A 21,119-nucleotide genomic window follows, 5' to 3' on the forward strand; every position below is an offset into this window, starting at 1 on the left:
GAATTCCACCGGACTTTTACAATAGGTATGTTGCTTTTACGCGTTTGTTTGACTTTTCCTTCCATGATTTCTATAGGTTCTTCAACGAAGTGTATTTGCTCATCAATGTGGACGTCATCCAGAGGAATAGCGAGTGTGTCATTAGCAAGACATCGCTTAAGATTCGAGACATGAAACATATCATGTGCTTGACTGAGTTCGGTTGGTAGTTCTAATCGATATGCCACAGGACCGACTCTTTCAGTGATTGTGAAAGGTCCTACATATCGTGGACTGAGTTTACTTCGCTTACCGAAGCGAACAACACCTTTCCAAGGGGATACTTTCAACATGACTTTATCTCCAACTTGGTATTCGATGTCTTTTTGTTTCTTATCAGCATAGCTCTTCTGTCGGCTACGGGCAGTTTCTAAACGTTGCTTAATCTGAACGATCTTTTCAGTAGTTTCGTGGATAATTTCAGGACCAGTTAAATGTCTGTCCTCAAGTTCATCCCAATACAGAGGGGATCTACACTTCCGTCCATATAAATCTTCAAAAGGTGCAGCTTTAATGCTAGAGTGATAACTGTTATTGTAGGAAAATTCAATCAAAGGTAGGTGTCTATCCCAACCTTTGCCGAAATCGATTGCACAAGCACGGAACATATCTTCCATGGTTTGATTAGTTCTTTCACTTTGACCATCAGTTTGGGGATGATAAGCTGTACTCATATCGAGTTGAGTTCCAAGAGCAGATTGTAAAGTTTTTCAGAATCTAGAAACGAATCGACTATCGCGATCAGAAATAATTGAGATAGGAACACCATGACGTGAGACGATTTCTTTAATATAAAGCTGTGCTAATCTCTCCATCTTGTCGGTTTCCTTGATTGGTATGAAATGTGCAGATTTAGTAAGACGATCAACTATGACCCATAATGTATCGTTACCGTTCGCAGTCTTCGGTAACTTAGTAACAAAATCCATAGTGATACATTCCCACTTCCACTGGGGAATATCAGGTTGTGTCAACAGACCAGAAGGCTTTTGATGCTCGGCCTTGACCTTCAAACAAGTAAGACACTTACTAACATAGGTAGCAATGTCGGCTTTCATATTAGGCCACCAGTAGAATTGCTTCACATCGTGATACATCTTACTGGAACCAGGATGAATAGAATATCTAGTCTTATGAGCTTCATCCAAGACTAGTTCACGGAGATTACCGAAACGAGGAATCCAAATTCTGTTGCCAAAATACCGTGTACCATTAGCTTTCACTTGAAGTTGGTTCTCAAAACCAATGGGTCCTTCTATATGTGTCGGTTTAATGGCTTCCAATTGAGCTTCACGGATTCGTGAGATAAGATTTGATTTGATTTTCAGGTTTAGAGCACGAACACGTTTAACATCGTCTTTTCAATTAAGGGCATCAGCAACTACATTCGCCTTGCCAGGATGATATTTCAGCTCACAGTGATAATCGTTCAAAGTCTCGAGCCATCGACTTTGTCTCATATTCAACTGTTTCTGATCAAAGATATGTCTAAGACTTTTATGGTCAGTGTATACCGTAAAATGGGTACCATACAAATAATGTCTCCATATCTTTAATGCAAATACCACAACACCTAACTCAAGGTCATGTGTGTTATAGTTCTCTTCATGTTTCTTCAACTGCCTAGATGCGTACGCAATAACTTTTTCACGTTGCATTAAAACACAACCAAAGCCTTGCTTCGAAGCATCGCAGTAAACAACAAAGTCGTCAGTACCTTCAGGTAAAGATAGAATCGGGGCCGTGGTCAATTTCTCCTTCAGAATCTTGAAAGCAGATTCCTGTTCTTCGAACCACTCAAATTTCTTCCCTTTTTGAGTTAGCTTCGTAAGAGGTTTAGCAATGAGAGAAAAATCTTTAATGAATCTTCGATAGTAACCGGCAAGTCCCAAAAACTGGCGAATATGCTTCGCAGTCTTTGGTATCTCCCAGTTCTAAATAGCAGTGATTTTAGCAGGATCGACATGTATTCCGTTTCTATCAATAACATGTCCAAGAAATTGTACTGTTTTGAGCCAAAACTCGCACTTAGAGAATTTAGCATAGAGTTGTTCCTTTCTTAAGAGTTCAAGAATCATGCGCAAATGCTGCTCATGTTCTTCCTCACTCTTGGAATAGATCAGAATGTCATCAATGAATACAATGACGAATTTATCAAGATAGGGTTTACAGACACGGTTCATAAGATCCATGAACACAGCAAGAGCATTAGTCAAACCAAAAGGCATAATACAAAACTCATAGTGTCCATAGCGAGTGCGAAAAGCAGTCTTAGGAATATCGGATTCCTTAACTCTGAGTTGATGATAACCAGACCTTAAATCAATTTTGGAATAGACACTTGACCCTTGAAGTTGATCAAACAGATCATCAATACGTGGCAACGGATAACGGTTCTTGATAGTCAGCTTGTTAAGTTCACGGTAGTCAATACACATCCTTAATGTACCATCCTTCTTCTTAACAAACAGAATAGGAGCTCCCCATGGGGATGAGCTAGGACGAATGAAACCTTTATCCAACAGTTCTTGGAGCTGATTGGATAATTCCTTCATCTCGGGAGGTGCTAAACGATATGGGGCTTTAGCAATAGGACAAGCACTGGGAGTTAAATCAATTTGAAATTCAACTTGTCGAGGAGGTGGAAGACCAGAAAGATCTTCGGGAAACACATCAGGATAGTCTTTAACTACTGGTACATCTTCAATACGCTTCTCTTCTGATTCAATCAGCTTAACGTGAGCTAGAATAGCTGGATAACCTTTCATAAGGTATTTGCGAGTTTTAATACAGGAGATGATATTGAGATTGGAACCACTCTTTTCACCCTGAACGATGAGAGTATCTCCATTTCCCAATGGAACATTAACAGTTTTATCGTAACACATGATAGCAGCATGTAATGGACATAACCAATCCATACCAACTACGAAGTCAAAACTTCCGAGTTCGACCGGCAAAAGATCTATCTTAAATTCCTTATCGGCTAAGATTAGGTTGCAGTTTTTATAGATTTTATCGACTTGCATGACTTTTCCATTAGCCACTTCTACTAATCGTTTAGTCTCTAAAGGTTGAGGCTTTTCAGTAAATAGGGTACAAAAATCACTAGACACGTAACTTCTATCGGCACCAGTATCGAACAAAATAGTTACATAACAATTATTGACAAGATACGTACCCGTGATAACTTCATCCTCATCTCGGGCTTCAGTAGCAGTAATAACAAACGCACGACCCTTCGCAGCAGTAGCATTTGCTCCAGTAGCGGGATTATCCTTCTTCTTAGGACAAGTCGGACTAACATGTCCCTTTTCTCCACAAGTATAACATGTAGGGGGAGCTTTGGCTGGAACAATAGCCTTATCCTTCGGAGGAGTCTTACACGTCTTAACAACATGTCCCACTTTCTTACACAATGCACAAACAGCAGTACCCTTCCCTGGGTGATGCCTCTCACAACGAATACAGAAAGGAAAGGAACCCTTATAATTTGACCTTGTACCATCCGCAGGCTTCTTATTATCATTCTGAGCTGAACCTTGAGATGGCTCAAACTTCCTCTTACCATCATTACCCTTGGTTTCAACTTGCTTATTGGCCGACGCTCTTCTTCTCTTAGCCAACATGAGATTTTGTACCATTAGAATCACAGCATCCATAGTAACCTTCTCGGCAGCAATTACATTCCCTTGAAAATCCTCGGGAAGACCTTCAATATACCGCTCAATTCTTCTAGCTTCAGTAGGAAACATTTCAGGACATAGAGTAGAAAGCTCCAGATAATGATTGGTATAGTTCTCAATGTCAGTACCCTTGACCTTGAGTTCCCAGAACTCAGCTTCAAGTTTCTGAACTTGACTCCTCGGGCAGAATTTGTTGACCATCATGCTTTTGAGTTCGTCCCATGGAATTGCATTAGCATTATCAATTCCTACGGACTTGGCATGAGCAGTTCACCAAGTTAAAGCATTATCACCCAATGAGCTAGTGGCATACTTTACTCGATCGTCATCTCGACAGTTGCAGATACGGAAAATAGATTCCATCTTCTCGAACCAACGGACTAGTTCGACAGCTTCCTCAGTTCCCTTAAATGCAGGAGGATGACAGTTTGAAAAATCCTTGTAGGAACAAGGTTTCGGTTGAGGATTAACATTGTTAGCTTGGTTGTTGCCTTGTGCAGCAGTGAGTAGTTGTTGGAATTGCTCAGTAGTCAAGACGATATTGTTAACAGTAGGTGCAGCTGGACGAACCATGGTGTCGCTACATAAGTGAACATAAGTCGGATAAGTTAACAAATTATAGGGTTGAGCAATCACAAGTAGGAATAAGATAAAGTATTAATATCACATGATATAAATAAAACACTTTATTTTATTAAGGGACGAGGCATTAAATAAGCCTTAATACACGATTCGGAATTAGAAATAGTTTTAAGGCATAGCCTTTACATAGATGGAAAAATAGGAAAGATAACTAAAGAATATTAAGATTGAAATAGTCTTCATATTTCTTCTTCTCGTCCTCAAACTGCTTCATCACTTTTTCCATGTTATCCTTCACAAGTTTCTCTAACCTTTCTGTTTGAGAGTCGAGAGACTCTTTGATAGTTTCCTTCAAGATTTTGTTTTCTTTTTCTAGGTTGTTTAGACGCACTTCTATTCGAGCAACATGACATCTACTAAACTCCCTATTCTTCTCACAGCTACCCTGCAGGTTGATGATATCAGTCTTCACCCTTACATGCTTCTCGTTATTACAAAATAATGGACTGGTAGCGGGTTTGGGTTGCTTTCTCTTTAGAGTTGAGTTTTCAGATGGTTCTTCAATAGGTTCTTCTTCGGGTTCATAATTTGAGAAGTCACTGTCGTAGTTAGGGAGAGCTTGAAGAGCATCTCATTCGGAAATACTCATTGGTTTATGCACCAATGAGTGAAAAGAGCCAGAGTCAGCAGAATTTGCAGAGTTTTCTCCTTCACTTTCATATCCTTGAGTTGGATGAAAATTAGGAGAAGCAGGTGGACTATAGTTTGGTGAAGCAGGACTGTAAGAAGGACTTCGAATAGGTCTTGATGTTTCAGAGTGTCCAATACCTACTTCGGTAGTAGGGTTGTGATTTGCCTTGTTGGGCTTGTTAACGCTTGAGCTTGACATCTTATCATTAGGAAAGAGACTTTTGATTAGAATCTTTTAGTCAAGTTTTGGAAAGCATAAATGTTAAGATTACAGGGAAATCCTAAGTGCATTAAAGTCTAAGGCAGGAAAGGTTATAGTTTCCTAGATTGCTAAGACACCCTAGCTAGCAAATAAGGCACACATAAAAATGCAATCCTGGTTCTCTATAACAGCCTGGTTATGCTCTGATACCAATCTATCACACCCCCAATTAGGGCTTGGGTGAAATGTGACTTAATATCAAAATATACCAACATATTATATAAACGAGAACAAATCTAAATGATTAAATTAACTTGAATGAGTACGCAGCAGAAAAATGAAATGTCGTTACAATCATAAATAAATAATTGTTCAAATGAAAAAGTAAAATATGCGTTAATCTCTTGATTCTATGTCCAAGTAGTATATGTCACGACCCGAAAATTTCTGACCAAATTTAAACTTGATCTTTATATAATTTCAACACGATAAGTAAAGTCTGTTATGTTGAATCTCAAAAATTTTTGAACTATGTTTCATGAATTCATTGACCTACGACTATTACCGAAGATTCACGAACAATTACTTGTAAATAAATATGTATATGTGTGTGTGTGTGTATATATATATATATATATATATATATATATATATATATATATATATATATATATATATATATATATATATATATATATATATATATATATATATATATATATGTGTGTGTGTGTGTATGATAATTTGAAATAAAATACGATTTAATTATTAGAATTAAAGATGTAAAATATTATATGAAATAATTGTTAATAAAATGGGTCTATATATATAAAGTATATTAACTGTAATTATTAAATGATTGTAAACCTCGTTGATCATTCGGTTATTATTTAGATAAACTTAATTTCAATTTATGTAAGTTTAAAAAGATAAACGATGATCCATAATTAAGATATATAAAATTTGGGATCATTAAAAATATTTTTACTTTGAAGAGTTGAGTTTTAGTACTCCGTATATATTACTTGGAATTAAAAATAAATTATAGACGAACCTTTTTGATCAGGTTTCAAACAGTAAATGAGTGAAATAAATAAATATAGTTAATCTAAAAATTTGGAATTTTTCTGAAAATTTTATTCCGTCACTGATTAACAACGGGCACGATTTAACACTGTATGGGAAGAGTGTCGGCAGATTTCTCCTGTGAATTAAATTAATATAGTGACTATTCCTCCCGTGAATTAAATTAATATAGTGGCTTTTCCCAGTTTTGTTTTAATCTCAACTATCCCATCTATCTCTATATATTTACATATACATAGATAACAAAAGGATACATATCCATCTATCTACTTGATCTTGTTTAATCACCAACCATCGCACACCATAACCATAAATCACCACCGCAACCACCCTCATTCTCGAATTCCCACCGTTGCACCACCATCACTACCTTCCCCTATGTTTATATACATACACACGACATATGCATATATGTCATATAAACCCCACCATTCTCCTAAAACCTTCACATTCCATCACCTCGATAACCACCGCTGTAACCGTCTTTCAATCAACCACCACTTCCACCGTTATTACTTTAACACCATGACACCATAAACAAACACGATAACCGCCAACCACCATAACCCGTTTTTTTTTTTTTTTTTCTGTTTTTCTAATGTGAACAAGTCACCACTAAACTCACCACCAATCGCCACTACACATTCGATTTCTGTTTACTTTCCCTGCCTAACACACCAAGCAAAACACCACAAGACACCTCCATCGTCTCCCTCTCTCTCTATCATTTATCTCTCTCACTATCTCTCTCTCTCTTCTTTGTAAACTATCAACTACCTCAACACTTTGATTTCTGTTTTCCTTTACAGCTACTATACTGCTGTAGCTACTTATCTTCGTTGAAACACAACCACCACGAAAACCCTCACCCATACACCCATCGAATTAAATTCTTGCTGCTACTTCTTTCTGTTTCAATCATCGAAAACAACACCTACCCAAACAGCCGTATACCTGCAGTAGTCTATTCTAATTCCTTGTCGAAACCCATTCCAACGTGAACCGCTGTTACACTCCCGCTATTATTCCTTTCCTGTTTCTTTTTCAATCGAATCAAAACCACTTATTGTTGCACCGATACGTTTATGTTATTGTTTCTGTAAACGGTTACAACAATGAAATCGATGATAATGATCACATGATGATGTAGATGAAATAAGGTGATGCGTGATGATGAAAACGGTGAAGATCGATTGTGAAAATGATGATGATGCCGAAGTATGATGATAATAATGAGCTGCTACCTTGTTTCTTCTGTTTTAAATAAACGAGTACACCATAAAGAAGATGATGACGTTTATAAAAAAAAAAAAAACATGTCGGCTACTTTATATCTGTTTCTATCAGGTTACATGTACCGAAATATTATTTTTTTATACTATCGGGCCATTTAAATTGATTGGGTTTGAGATCCTGTTGTTGGATCGAGCTACTGTTGGACCGTATACTTACTGATGGGCCGCTATATTCGGTTTTCTATTTGGGCCAAAAGCCAAAACCTAATTAGATGATAGAAGGAGAAAAACAATACGGGATAAATAAAATAATGGTTCGAATATTATAATATAAACAGAATTGGAAGAGTGGTAAAGGGGTTGTTATGCGTGAGCTAGAGGTCTTGGGTTCGAGCCCTATCAAAGGCAATTATGTCCTTTTTGGAGACTTTTCATATGTGAGGTAGTATTATTATTATTACTCTTATTATTATCATTATTATTATTATTATTATTATCATTATTATTATTATTATTATTATCATTATTATTATTAGTATTAACATTAGTATTAATATTTTTTTTTATTATTTTTAGTATTATTACTATCATTATTATTACTTTTACCATTATTATTATTAAAACTATAATATTTTTATTATCAATATTGCTATTAATATTATTATTATAAAAGTTAGTTATATTTAATAAAACTACATTTTTAAAAATTATTTATTTAAAGTATATAAAGTAAATATATTTAAGTTAATAATGAAACACATGAATTACTAAAACTAACAGTTATATTGATAATAATATATAAATTTATTAGACTTCAATTATACGTGTTAATATATATATATAAATGATATAGGTTCGTGAATCCGAGGCCAACCCTATATTTGTTTAATGACGTCATATGTATTTATACTACAAAATACAGTATGGTGAGTTTCATTTGCTCCCTTTTTAATTGCTTTTGCAATATATATTTTTGGGCTGAGAATACATGCACTGTTTTTTATAAATGTTTACGAAATAGACACAAGTACTTAAAATATATTCTACGTTGAGTTGTACCATTGGAATATTTCCCTGTAGCTTGGTAACTACTATTTACATGGGTATTGTAAACGCGAATCCTGTTGATAGATCTATCGGGCCTGACAACCCCAACCGGGCTGGACGACCAGTATTCAACGGTTGCACAGTACTTCGTTTCAGTGACTACACTTGGTACAGTGTAGTGAGATTTCATAATAAAGGGAATATGCGACGTTGATTAAATGTTAAGTATGGTTACCAAGTGCTCAACCACTTAGAATATTTTTATTAAAACGTTTGTGTATATGAAATCTTGTGGTCTATTAAGATATTGAAATGATTGTTATGATAAACCTATGAACTCACCAACCTTTTGGTTGACACTTTTAAGCATGTTTATTCTCAGGTATGAAAGAAACCTTCCGCTGTGCATTTGCTCATATTACATGGAGTCGTACATGGCATATTTAAGTCAGTACCTCGTAATGGGACCAAATGATGATGACATCGTCCAGGTGGATTAGGACGGGTTGTTAGAGTATCACATAAGCAGTAGGTAGGTAAGCTTGAATCAAACAGCAGCTGAGACAAAACATGCTAAAGTGTCAACCAAAAAGGGTGAGTGAAGTTCATAGGTTTAACAAAAGTTTGATCGTTGTTTTAGACCACAAGACTTAGTTTGTAAAGTTGATCTCGCAAGATCAAGAGTTATGCCAATGCGTGATATTTAGACTAAACGTTCAAGTTTGCCCCATGACAAGTTAGTTCTCCTTGTCGGTTAAATTTCATTATCAAGTAATACAAAGACTTAGTCAAATGTATCGGGGACGTTACTCCCGATAGGCCTACCCCCAATAATTAAGCATGCCGCAAGACTTAAAAATATCACTATAGGGACTTAGTCGGACATAGCCGGGTATAGCATAGTTTAAGTAGTTTGGTACTTGTGTCTAAAGTGTAAAAAGTAAAAACATCATGTGTCTCACCTCAAAAGTAAGTAAGTAAATTTGCTAGCAATAAAGAGGGGCTATGAATTCACCTTAGTAAGTAGAGAGAGAGTTATTCCTCGGAATAGAGAGTTGAACGAGTGAGCAGGAAAGTCAACCTATTGACATTTAAGGGTAGTTAAGTGTTTTGCCCATGTTTGAGTTTAAGTACGTGTTTATGTATAGTTTGTTTCACTAAATTTCTGTCCCTAGTAAGTTTCTATACTTAGAAAGTTTCTACTTAAAGAGTGTTTTCCATTTTAGGATACTTGTCGTATTAGATCAGCTTCCAATCACCCCTTTCCCTTCGAATGGCCATTTGAGATCTAGGGGATTGAGCCATAGGACCCTTTAAATAGGAAGTCCAAACCCTCTGCCTAGAGTCTCGTAGAACCATTCGTCAAGAAAGTTCGAAGATCTATACATCTCTAATACATATCCCAAAACGTTCTTAAGTGTTATAATATAAGTAGTAGGTTATAGGTGCTAGTAATAGTAATAGTGTATATATGTTAATAGTAGTATTAGGGTTTCATTAATTAGAGTTAGTTAATTAAAGTAGTAATAAATAATTAGGGTTTAGTAATTAATGTTCTAGGGTTTCATAAATACCTAGGGTTTAGATTTAATTAATTAGGGTTTTAATAAAACTAGGGTTTTGATTAAAGTAGATAGTTTAGGTATAATTAGGGTTTAAGGTTTTAGTATGTATATGTATATGTAATCGTGTATATATATATATATATGTATACAAAAAAATTAATTTTTATAAATATACATATATATGTATCGATTTATATGTATATGTATATATAATTATTTTGTTTCCTTAATTAAACACTAACAATCTTCCATGTAACAACCTAGGGTTTTAAGATCAAAGTTTTCCCCTTTTTTTTTAGACGACATTATACATACATACATACATACATACATACATACATACATACATACATACATACATACATACATACATGCATACATACATACATACATACATATATTCATATTATTTTTTTTACATATATAGATCTAAGTTTGTTCTTATGTTTATGTGTTTATGATTTTATGTGAATATAGATTAAAACAAAGGTCAAAGAATTAAGAAAATAGATTAGGGTTTTATGTTTATACCTTTGAAGATTCAAGAAGACTAACAAAGAAAAGAAGAACTTGATGAAGATGGAAGATCAAAGCCTTGAATATCTTGAAGAACACCTTGAAGATTCTTGAAGGACACGAAGAACGCGAAGAACACTTGAAGATTTCTTAGAAACCCTAAGGATTTCGGTGGTGGTGGGGGATTTTCGGTTTTGGCCGAAAATTGGAGAGGGAGAGAGAGATTTTTGAGTGAGGGATGTAATTATGATTTGGTACATGGAATGGTTTAGCCTAGGGGTCTATTTATAGGGAGGATAGGAGCATTCTAGAATTAGGGTTTTATAAGGAATTACTTAGGGAACAAGTTAGCTTGGAAAAAGGGTTAGGAAGGGATGCATGGGCCGAAATTTAGAGGGGTATATGGGTAATTTTACTCTTCCAAATTGGCTAGGGTTTTATGAGCAAGGGTTTTAATATTTTCACTTAAGTCCTTGTACTTTAATTTAGCTTAACAACCCTTAATTATTCAAGTTTATTCATTTTAATTACACAAGTCTTTTTAGTTATTTATTTACTCACAAAAGTTTATTAACTTATTATTTTTATTAACTTGTCAATTAATGTACAAAGTTAATTATCGTATTTTATAATTCTTAACGCTTAACCTTTATCGATTAAAGTTTACTTATTAAGTTTAACTATTTTATTGGGCATTTAATAAGGAAAAGTATTGAATGGAAATATGAGAAATGTAGTATGGAAAAATGAGAATCGTTATAAAAAGTGAAAACTAAAATGCGAAAATGTAAACCTAAATGTGAAACTAAAACTGGAAACTAGAAAATAAAACTGAAATGCGGAACTGAAAATTGAAATGGGTCAAAAATCAATTTTTTTTAGTTTTGTTTAGAATTCTATATAATACGAATATACTATGAGATCTTTCGACCAATTCAATTAATTATGATTCAAATATATGAATATGAATCAAAATGATGATATTAAATAAATATATCATAGCTGGCTGCATGAGCATTCTACCCGTTTAAATAATATATTTTAGATAAGAAATAAACAAAAGTTGAATGCATCCTATAGGAACGTGTATAAGAAGACTCTATCTTTGTTTTACTTCTTCCTAAATGTTTTTTTTATTGGGGTGAAATACTAAGTCACCACCATATCCTAGCTTCATGTTGCAATGATTTACTATAAAGCAGTACCAAGTTACACACATCTTCTCATAAACTCTTTAATCTACCCAACTTCATTGCATAACAAGTATTTCACTCAGATTTCATTAATGGCGACTCATTTGCTTTTATTTGGTCTCTTACTGACAACTTGTTCATTCGCTTTAGCTTCGGACCCTAGTCCTCTTCAAGACTTTTGTGTGGCTGACCCAAATAGCAAAGGTAAAAACTTCTTAAAAACTTGGTAACAAAAAGAAACATACTATACTATTCACATGGTAACAAGTTTTCTATTCGTTGTCACAGTTTTGGTAAATGGTGTGGTTTGCAAAGATCCGAAGAATGTGACAGCAGATGATTTCCTTTTTAAAGGGCTAAACATTATGGGAAACACGTCGAATGCAGTTGGGTCTATTGTGACTCCTGTGACTGTGACACAGTTAAAAGGACTCAACACTTTAGGAATCTCGATGGCTCGTATTGACTTTGCTCCATGGGGTCTTAATCCTCCACACACGCACCCTCGAGCTACTGAAATCTTGACTGTCATTGAAGGCAGTATGTTGGTTGGTTTTGTGACATCTAACCCTGAAAACCGACTCATCACAAAACTACTTCAAAAGGGAGATGTTTTCGTGTTCCCACAAGGTCTAATTCATTTTCAGCAAAACGTTGGAAATGGATATGCTGTTGCTATTGCAGGTTTGAGTAGTCAGAATCCAGGTGTGATTACGATTGCAAATGCTGTGTTTGGATCAAACCCGGATATCAGTGCAGACATTCTTGCAAAGGCCTTTCAAGTTGACGCTAACGTGATTAATCAAATTCAGTCTAAATTTTAAGCACTTATTCAATAATTAATTATTGTTGATTTCTTTGTGTTACATTTTTTCAATTTTAGTAATAAGGTTTGTCATGTCCTGTAATATTTACAAGTGAATTAATAATTATTTATTTATGATTTTGATTAGAATTAGAGATCACTCCTATTCTATAACATAATTAAGTAGCATCAAAAATACATTTTTATTTAGGTGCTCTAAGTTTCTTACACAATGGATCCGTTTAATATAAGTTATAACCTTATGACAAATATCCCATAAACCTGACCGATCAAGTTACAGTTCCATTGAATCCGTTTTAAGCATTCGGTTTATAATTCCTAAAATTAACATAAAAGGCATATAAACTACAGAGTAAAATATACTAGCATACATATTTACTATCTTTGGTAACACATAGCCTGACTGAGTAACAATAATTTCATAATGTTAGCTTATCGATGATGCTACGTTTAGATGATGCAATTATAGTGACTCAGGCAGTTTGCTAAGTTTTTGTGAGGTGCCATTGTTTTAGTTGTTGCAGGTACAAAGATCTTAATATCTGTAAACTATACTTACTATTTGTACTAATTGCTACTATAACTTAGCCCAATGTTATAACCTTACTAATTGCTATTATAACCTTACTATTTATAACCTTACTAATTTGTACTAGTTGCTATTATAAACTTACTAATTGCTATTATAACTATTAATGCAAACAGTAACCGATGGTTATAGAACACAATCTCACAATCTGGAAAATTGGCCTCAGGGCTGTTTATTTCACTCAAAATATAGTAGTAATAAAAAAAAACTGATGGTCTCTTCAAACAAAAGACTCTTAAATAGGAAAATAATAAAGGAAACTTTTAAACTTCCAGTTCTTGAAACTTCCAGTTCTTGAAACTTTCAATTCCAGCATTTGCTAGGTCTTCACGAATGGGCTGTTAGGCCCACTGAACCCTCCCATCTCATATTCTATAAAATCATGTAGCCCAATAGATGGAAGCCCATTTGGCCCGAGTCCAGTTGCATTAGAACCTGCATCAACTATACTTACTATTTGTAGTAGTTGCAGGTCCAATGTATAATTGCTACTAATTTTTTATTATATCCTTACAATTTTTTGTGAGGTGCCATTTTTTAGTTGTTGCAGGTCCAAAGATCTTCTTATATTTACCATTCATGAGGCAGACCAAGTCTAATTGCTCAATCTTTGTTTTAGTAAATAATTGATTTGTTAAAATTCATATCAGCACGCAATCCACTATTTTCGTTTGTTTACTCTTTCTATTTGGTGAGTTGTATGCTTTGATGTAGAAAAATCTACCCTGTTGTTCAAAAGCACCATTAATGTTTACAAAGTTATTGTAATATTCTACGGTTATGACTTCTGAGTCATTAGAGCTATTTATACATTGTAGTTTCTATTATGCCTAAACGGGTCTGTTTGGGTCAATGATCAAATGCGTTTGGGTCAAAATGGGTCATGGGTCTAAACGGGTTATCTTTTAAATGAGTCGAATGGCTTGGGGCAAGACACAGGTCTGGTTAGGTATGGTTTGGTCTAGATCTATTTTTCATCTTATAGTTTTGGGTCAGGTTGGGTCGAGACCCGTTTTCAATCTCCAGTTTCGCATTGCGGTTTTCATTTCCTCGAGTTAGTTTTATGTTTCAGTTTCACGTTTTGCTTCTCCGTTTCGCGTTTCAGTTTCCAGTTCCAAGTTCTGCGTTTCAGTTTCCAGTTTCGCACTTATATTTTCAGGTTCGCGTTTTAGTTTTCAAATTTGCAACTTAAGTTTCGCTTTTCACTTTCGCGTTTCAGTTTTCAATTTCGCGCATTTCGGTTTCACGTTTTCCACTTTCGTTTTAAGTTTCAACATTTGTGTTTCGCATTTCAGTTTTTGCGTTTTTAGTTGAGTTTCGCGTATTGTTTTTAAATTTTCAGTTTCACCTTTTCATTTTAAGTTTCGCGTTCTAGTTTTGTAATTTAGTTTTCAGGTTCACGTTTCAGTATTCAGTTTTACGTTTAAGTTTACAATATAGCTTCTGCCTTTCGGTTTTTGGTTTTGCTTTTCATTTTCCAGTTTTCGCGTTTCAGTTTTTAGTTTTCCATTTTTGAAACACAAAACTGAAAATTGAAATTCGAAACTGAAAATTGAAACACCAAACTTAGAACTTACCGCAAAACTGAGAACTGAAATACAAAAATGAAAACTGAAACACGAAACCCGAAACTGAAAACAGAAACGCTAAATTTAATAGCCAAAATGCGAAAATGAAATCTAAAACAAGAAATTTAAAACTAAAACACAATATTGAAACGCGAAACGCGCTATTAAAGACTGCAACTCCAAACGCGAAACTAAAACTCAAAATTGTAGGATCGTGTAAACAGGATTAAACGATCTAATCTTCAATATCGAGTGCGTTGGTGAGCCTTCAGGCTACTGTGCCGAGCCTGGTGAATAAGTATGAGAAGATTAAGTCTCAGAACAAGGAGAAGAATAAGGTGGTTGGTGAGTTGGAAGCGAATGTGAATTCGTTGACTACTGAGCTTGAGAAGTCGAGGAAGGAGGCTGCTGATTTGAAAGCTCTCACTGAGAAACAAGCAAAGAGGATTAGTGAGACGACCCGTCCTAATCCATAAGGACGAATACAATAACATATGATTACATTGCGAGGTATTTGACCTATATATGATACATTTTACAAACATTGCATTCGTTTTGAAAAGACAAACTTTCATTTCATTGAAAGTTGACAGGCATGCATACCATTTCATAATATCCAACTATAAATGACCTAATCTGTCATTTACTTAATAATAATCTTCATTGAACTCAACGACTTGAATGCAACATCTTTTGAAATATGCCATGAATGACTCCAAGTAATATCTTTAAAATGAGCAAATGCACAGCGGAAGATTTCTTTAATACCTGAGAATATACATGCTTTAAAGTGTCAACCAAAAGGTTGGTGAGTTCATTAGTTTATCATCAATTTTCATTTCCATCATTTTTAATAGACCACAAGATTTTCATTTCCATTTCTCATAAATATACATCCCATACATAGAGATAAAAATCATTCATATGGTGAACACCTGGTAATCGACCTTAACAAAATGCATATAGAATATCCCCATCATTCCGGGACTCCCTTCGGACATGATAAATTCAAAGTACTAAAGCAGTTCAAATTCTATGACTGGGGCTTGTTAGTGCCCATAGATCTATCTTTAGGATTCACGTCAATTAGGGTCCAGTTCCCTAATTATTAGATTACCAGACTAAAAGGGGCATATTCGATTTCGATCATTCAACCATAGAATGTAGTTTCGATTACTTGTGTCTATTTCGTCAAACATTTATAAAAACAGTGCATGTATTCTCAGTCCCAAAAATATATATTGCAAAAGCATTTAAAAAGGGAGCAAATAAAACTCACAATACTGTATTTCGTAGCAATAATGCATATGACGGCACTGAACAAGTGCAGGGTTGGCCTCGGATTCACGAACCTATATTAAGTATATATATATTTATATAATGGTCAATGTCTGTCTAACAATTAAGGTCGAGTCATAGTGTACCACAATCCTAATGCTCGAGACCGATATGCAAAGTTAACAAAATCAATTTGACCCAAAATGACTTTCAAAATCTATACATGTTTATTATATACCTTAAATATAGTCATTTTATATATTTAAATATATTTATCAGATTTTATTAGAGTAAATAATAAAAGTCATTTATTAATAAAATTTTATACTAATATATATATATATATATATATATATATATATATATATATATATATATATATGATAAAAATATACTTTTATATATCTTAAGTAATAAAATTTATAAAGTTCACTTAATATCCTAAAATATAGTAGTATGTAGTATTAATGTAATTATATTACGTGTGGTAAAAATATCTTTGTATTACATATTTATTTGATAAAATAATATTGATAATAATAATAAAAATTGTATTATTTTGTAATAATAATAATAATTATTATTATTCTACTAATAATAAAAATAACCATATTTATATTTACTAATGATGATATTTATTATAATAAATGATTATTCTAATCATGATAATTTTAATAATAACGATACTTTTTATTATTAACTGTAATAATAATGTTTTATAAAAATAATAATTTTATTCAAAATGATAATTTTTAATAATAATAATACTAAAATGATAATAATAATGATATTTTATAATAACAATGATATTTCTATTAAAATAATAATTTTAATAAAAATGATAGTTTTAATATTAATGATACTTTTAATAATAATAATAACAATGATATTTCTATTAAAATGATAATTTTAATAAAAATGATAGTTTTAATATTAATGATACGTTAATTAATAATAATAACGATAAAAATAATAAAATGGTAGTTTTGATACAAATGTTAATTATTTTAGTAATAATAATAATAATAATAATAATAATAATAATAATAATAATAATAATAATAGTAATAATAATAGTATTGATTATTAGATAATAATAATAATGATGATAATAACTACGATATTGATAACGATAACGATAACGATAACGATAATAATAATCATTTTAACAATAATACTTAAAATTATAGATAATTCAATTAACGATATCTTTTAATCCGTTCATCGAAACCATACGCTTTCTAAATGAAAAGTTATTAATTTTTCACCAGCTTTCCAACGACATGCATATCATATACCTTATCTCAGTAGCATATGTACTAAATTCATGATTTATCATAAACTATATAACGAAGAAATTAAACATTCAAGCATGCATAATCATATATACTCGAGAACTAGTCAGGGATACACTATTAATATATAAAAGATAATATATGAATGCTCACGTATCAATATTGTGATTCAATATTGCAGGAAAGGTACGTAGACGCAACGGAGATGATAAACACTAGATTGACCTCACGAGCATACCCCCGAACATTACCCATAACCTCCATAGCTATATCCCATAACTTCCTTAGCTTTATCCCGCTCGTAAAACCCATTTTGAAATGACTCGAACATACACTCGTCGTAGTATTTTATGTATAAATAATACTAACACCTAATACTACTAATGATAATAATAATAATAATAAGATTAATAATAATATTATTAATAATAATAATAATAATAATAATAATAATAATAATAATAATAATAATAATAATAATAGTATATATATATATATATATATATATATATATATATATATATATATATATATATATATATATATATATATATATATATATATAGAGCGAGAGTGCAGAGAGTGCGAGAGATAAATTGATAAAATGGAACCAAGAATCGAAGGAGCTTAAATACACCTTACCTGTCCTCAGACCCCATGCGATTGCATGGGTATTCTTTGCTTTGGCCATGCGATCGCATGGCCACCTGGCTCCAGCTCACTTCGTTTAACTTTTTCCTGCCGACGGTTTTTATTAATAATTTATATATATAATATATTTAATTTATATAATTATTTATATATTATATTATATTTACGAATATAGATGACTTGTAATTTCGGTTCCGCTAACTTGTACGTTTACGCTCGACTTATGCCTCGGTTCCAGTTTCTCGAACGCATTATCGTACGCTTAGAAAAATAGTACTTTATGTTTCGCGGCACGTACCCTTAACAATAATTAGACTTATATCCCAAAAATCTATATTATAAGAAATGTAATCTATACCTTTGAGTATTATGGTCATTTGCTTCTATGAATCAATGTCTCGTTATATAAACATATGATAATATAATTTTAAATCAAAACGTTTTGTATCTAATTAATATTATATTAAATCACTTTGTAAAGTATATATATATTTATACTTATATTTAAAAATATAAATTCGTACATATTGTATGTAATTGAAATATCTATTTAATAATATAATATTTGGTTTTTCAAAACTATTTGTATTTCAAAGTTCATTTTAGAATCGATTAAATAATAGAAATTATTATATCATATAACATTTATATTTTAAATCATATAATTTATTCATGCATCAAATTCTCATAAGTTAAGCTATCTAAATATCAATTGATTCAATAATCGAATACCAATATCGTTTATTAAATAATTCAAAATATATAACTAAACACGTTTTTAATTACACGTTGGAAGTTATATATATCTATATATATATTCAATTAAATCACGGACCGTTATCATTTAAAACTTGTCAAAAGGTTTCTAGAAAGATTCTAATTTTTAAGATAACGTTAAAACCTTTATCCTTATTAAAATGACTCGGTAACAATTTGTCAAAAGTGGTTCCAGACATTTATAAAGTTATATTCCTTTTTAAAGAAGACGTGACGCTCAAATCATTGTATATAATTTCTAGAATTTATAACAGTAAAAGATAATGATAATAACTTTAATAATTTACTTCTTGACATGTTGTAAAATGTATAAATCTTTCAAAACATATCGTGGTACGTTATATATATATATATATTAACTGTATTCGAAACCACCTATATATAAGCTCAATATACTTTTTCTATATATATATATATATATATATATATATATATATATATATATATATATATATATATATATATATATATATATATATATATATATATATATATATATATATATATATATATATATATATATATATATATATATATACGTTTCACATAACACGTTTTATTACATAGATGTTTATCTATAACGAATAAGTATAATGTTATACGTTTAATATTTTGCTAACGTTTACAAGTCATAAAATAGATTTCCTAATATATTTACATGTAAATCAAACCGTTCAATGTTTTGTTAATATTTATCAATTTAACAATCACACATATGTATATATTCATACATATCTATTTACACATAATTGTTCGTGAATCGCCAAGAGCAGTCTAAGGGTAATTGATTACATGAACACAGTTCACAGTTTTTGAGATTTCAACATTATAGACTTTGCTTATCGTGTCGGAAACATATAAAGATCGAGTTTAAATTTGGTCGGAAATTTCCGAGTTGTCACAGTACCTACCCGTTAAAGAAATTTCGTCTCGAAATTTGATTGGGATGGTCATGGCTGACAATAAGTATGTTTTCATGACGCATACGAGCTGAAAATTAGAGTTGTATCATCAGCGAGTAATATGGATAAAACAATTTGCTTAAGTGAAGCGTATGAGTGAAGTTATCACAAAAGAGTGAAATGAGTAAGTGTAGATTTGTCATATCTTTTGACGTAGATAGGATTGATTTCCAGAGTTCGAGGGATTTGGAGAAAATCTTTGTAATAAGATTTGATTCTTCGGTAATCAAGGAAATTAGGATCCGCTTTAAATGCGATCATCTATTTTTGATTGCTCTGTCGGATATTTTACTATAAATCCACCCCCTTCTTTTCCTTACAACTCACACCTTCTATTCTTTCTCCCTCAACTCATATTTTAAAGCATTCATCAATATGCTCCATCCAGTTCTGATTCTTGATATACTCCTAACTTTCATATCTGTCATTCTTCTTTTTCATCTACCACCGGAGGATTTTATTTTCTTTTACTATTACCTTGGGGTTATAGTGTTTTTAATTCTCCCGTGTCTCTACATTGCAATATGTATTGATATACACGGTTTGTAACTTGTGTGTTACTATCGGGCTTTATATCTTCCCCTATTTTTCGATGTCTCTGCTTCTGTCTTTCTATAATCATTGACATCTACAGTTAATGATCTTTTCTGTTTGCTGCGATTTATACCCCCTTTTTATTTCGGAGTTTCATGCATTTGTTTTCTTTTTGCAAGTAATGGTCTAGAATTCGTAGGTATGGAGTTTCGAATTATCATAATATACAAAGTAGAAAGGAAAGGTAGTAGCACGATTTAATTTTTCAAATTACCAGAATATCCGGAAAAGACCGAATCATCAAGAAAATATTTTCTTGATATTTTTAGAGGTTAAATAGAATACCAGAGTCGTGTAATATGGCACATGATGACGTTATGATCTATGAATCATCACGTTCCATTTAGAAACTCAGCATGACTTACTGTAATATAATCACGTTGATCAAGTGTCATTATATTATACTAACTCATGCTTCAGTTCTCAACACTACTTCAAAAACATTCATACTTTAAACTCGAAGGTTTCAGAATTTAGAAACTAAACAGTTTCCTTTATGATGTAATACAGATAACGCGAAGAGATAAATGATTTCAGATAAGAATAGCTATGAAAATATTTTCAGAAATATCGAAGATATTTATAATGAAAGATACGATGATATCTTAGAATTTCTAATATCAGAGGATGATGAAGAATATTGTCCGCAAGGGTTTAGAGTCAGGAGTAAGGTATTCGATAATAATTTCAGCAGATACTGAGTCATTTGGATTCTTTGAAGGCAGGTTTAGTCTTTGT

The 21,119-nt window shown here is 32.3% G+C and overlaps 1 protein-coding gene across 1 annotated transcript; it reads left to right on the plus strand.

The window, feature by feature from the left end:
• The first annotated feature begins 11,930 nt into the window (after positions 1-11,930).
• On the plus strand, positions 11,931-12,665 carry LOC139891070 (putative germin-like protein 2-1). Its single transcript, XM_071873995.1, has 2 exons — positions 11,931-12,045; positions 12,130-12,665. Exons 1-2 carry the CDS (start codon positions 11,934-11,936, stop codon positions 12,663-12,665), a joined length of 648 nt encoding a protein of 215 aa, XP_071730096.1. The 5' UTR covers positions 11,931-11,933.
• Positions 12,666-21,119: the final 8,454 nt, after the last annotated feature.

Source organism: Rutidosis leptorrhynchoides, chromosome 2 (genome assembly GCF_046630445.1).
Source record: "Rutidosis leptorrhynchoides isolate AG116_Rl617_1_P2 chromosome 2, CSIRO_AGI_Rlap_v1, whole genome shotgun sequence".
NCBI classification, from domain to species: Eukaryota; Viridiplantae; Streptophyta; class Magnoliopsida; order Asterales; family Asteraceae; genus Rutidosis; species Rutidosis leptorrhynchoides.

Coding starts and splice junctions, on each gene's coding strand:
- LOC139891070 (XM_071873995.1), top strand. CDS start 11,934: ATGGCGACTCATTTGCTTTTATTTGGTCTCTTACTGACAACTTGTTCA. Junction 12,046..12,129: donor GGCTGACCCAAATAGCAAAG/GTAAAAACTTCT, acceptor TCGTTGTCACAG/TTTTGGTAAATGGTGTGGTT.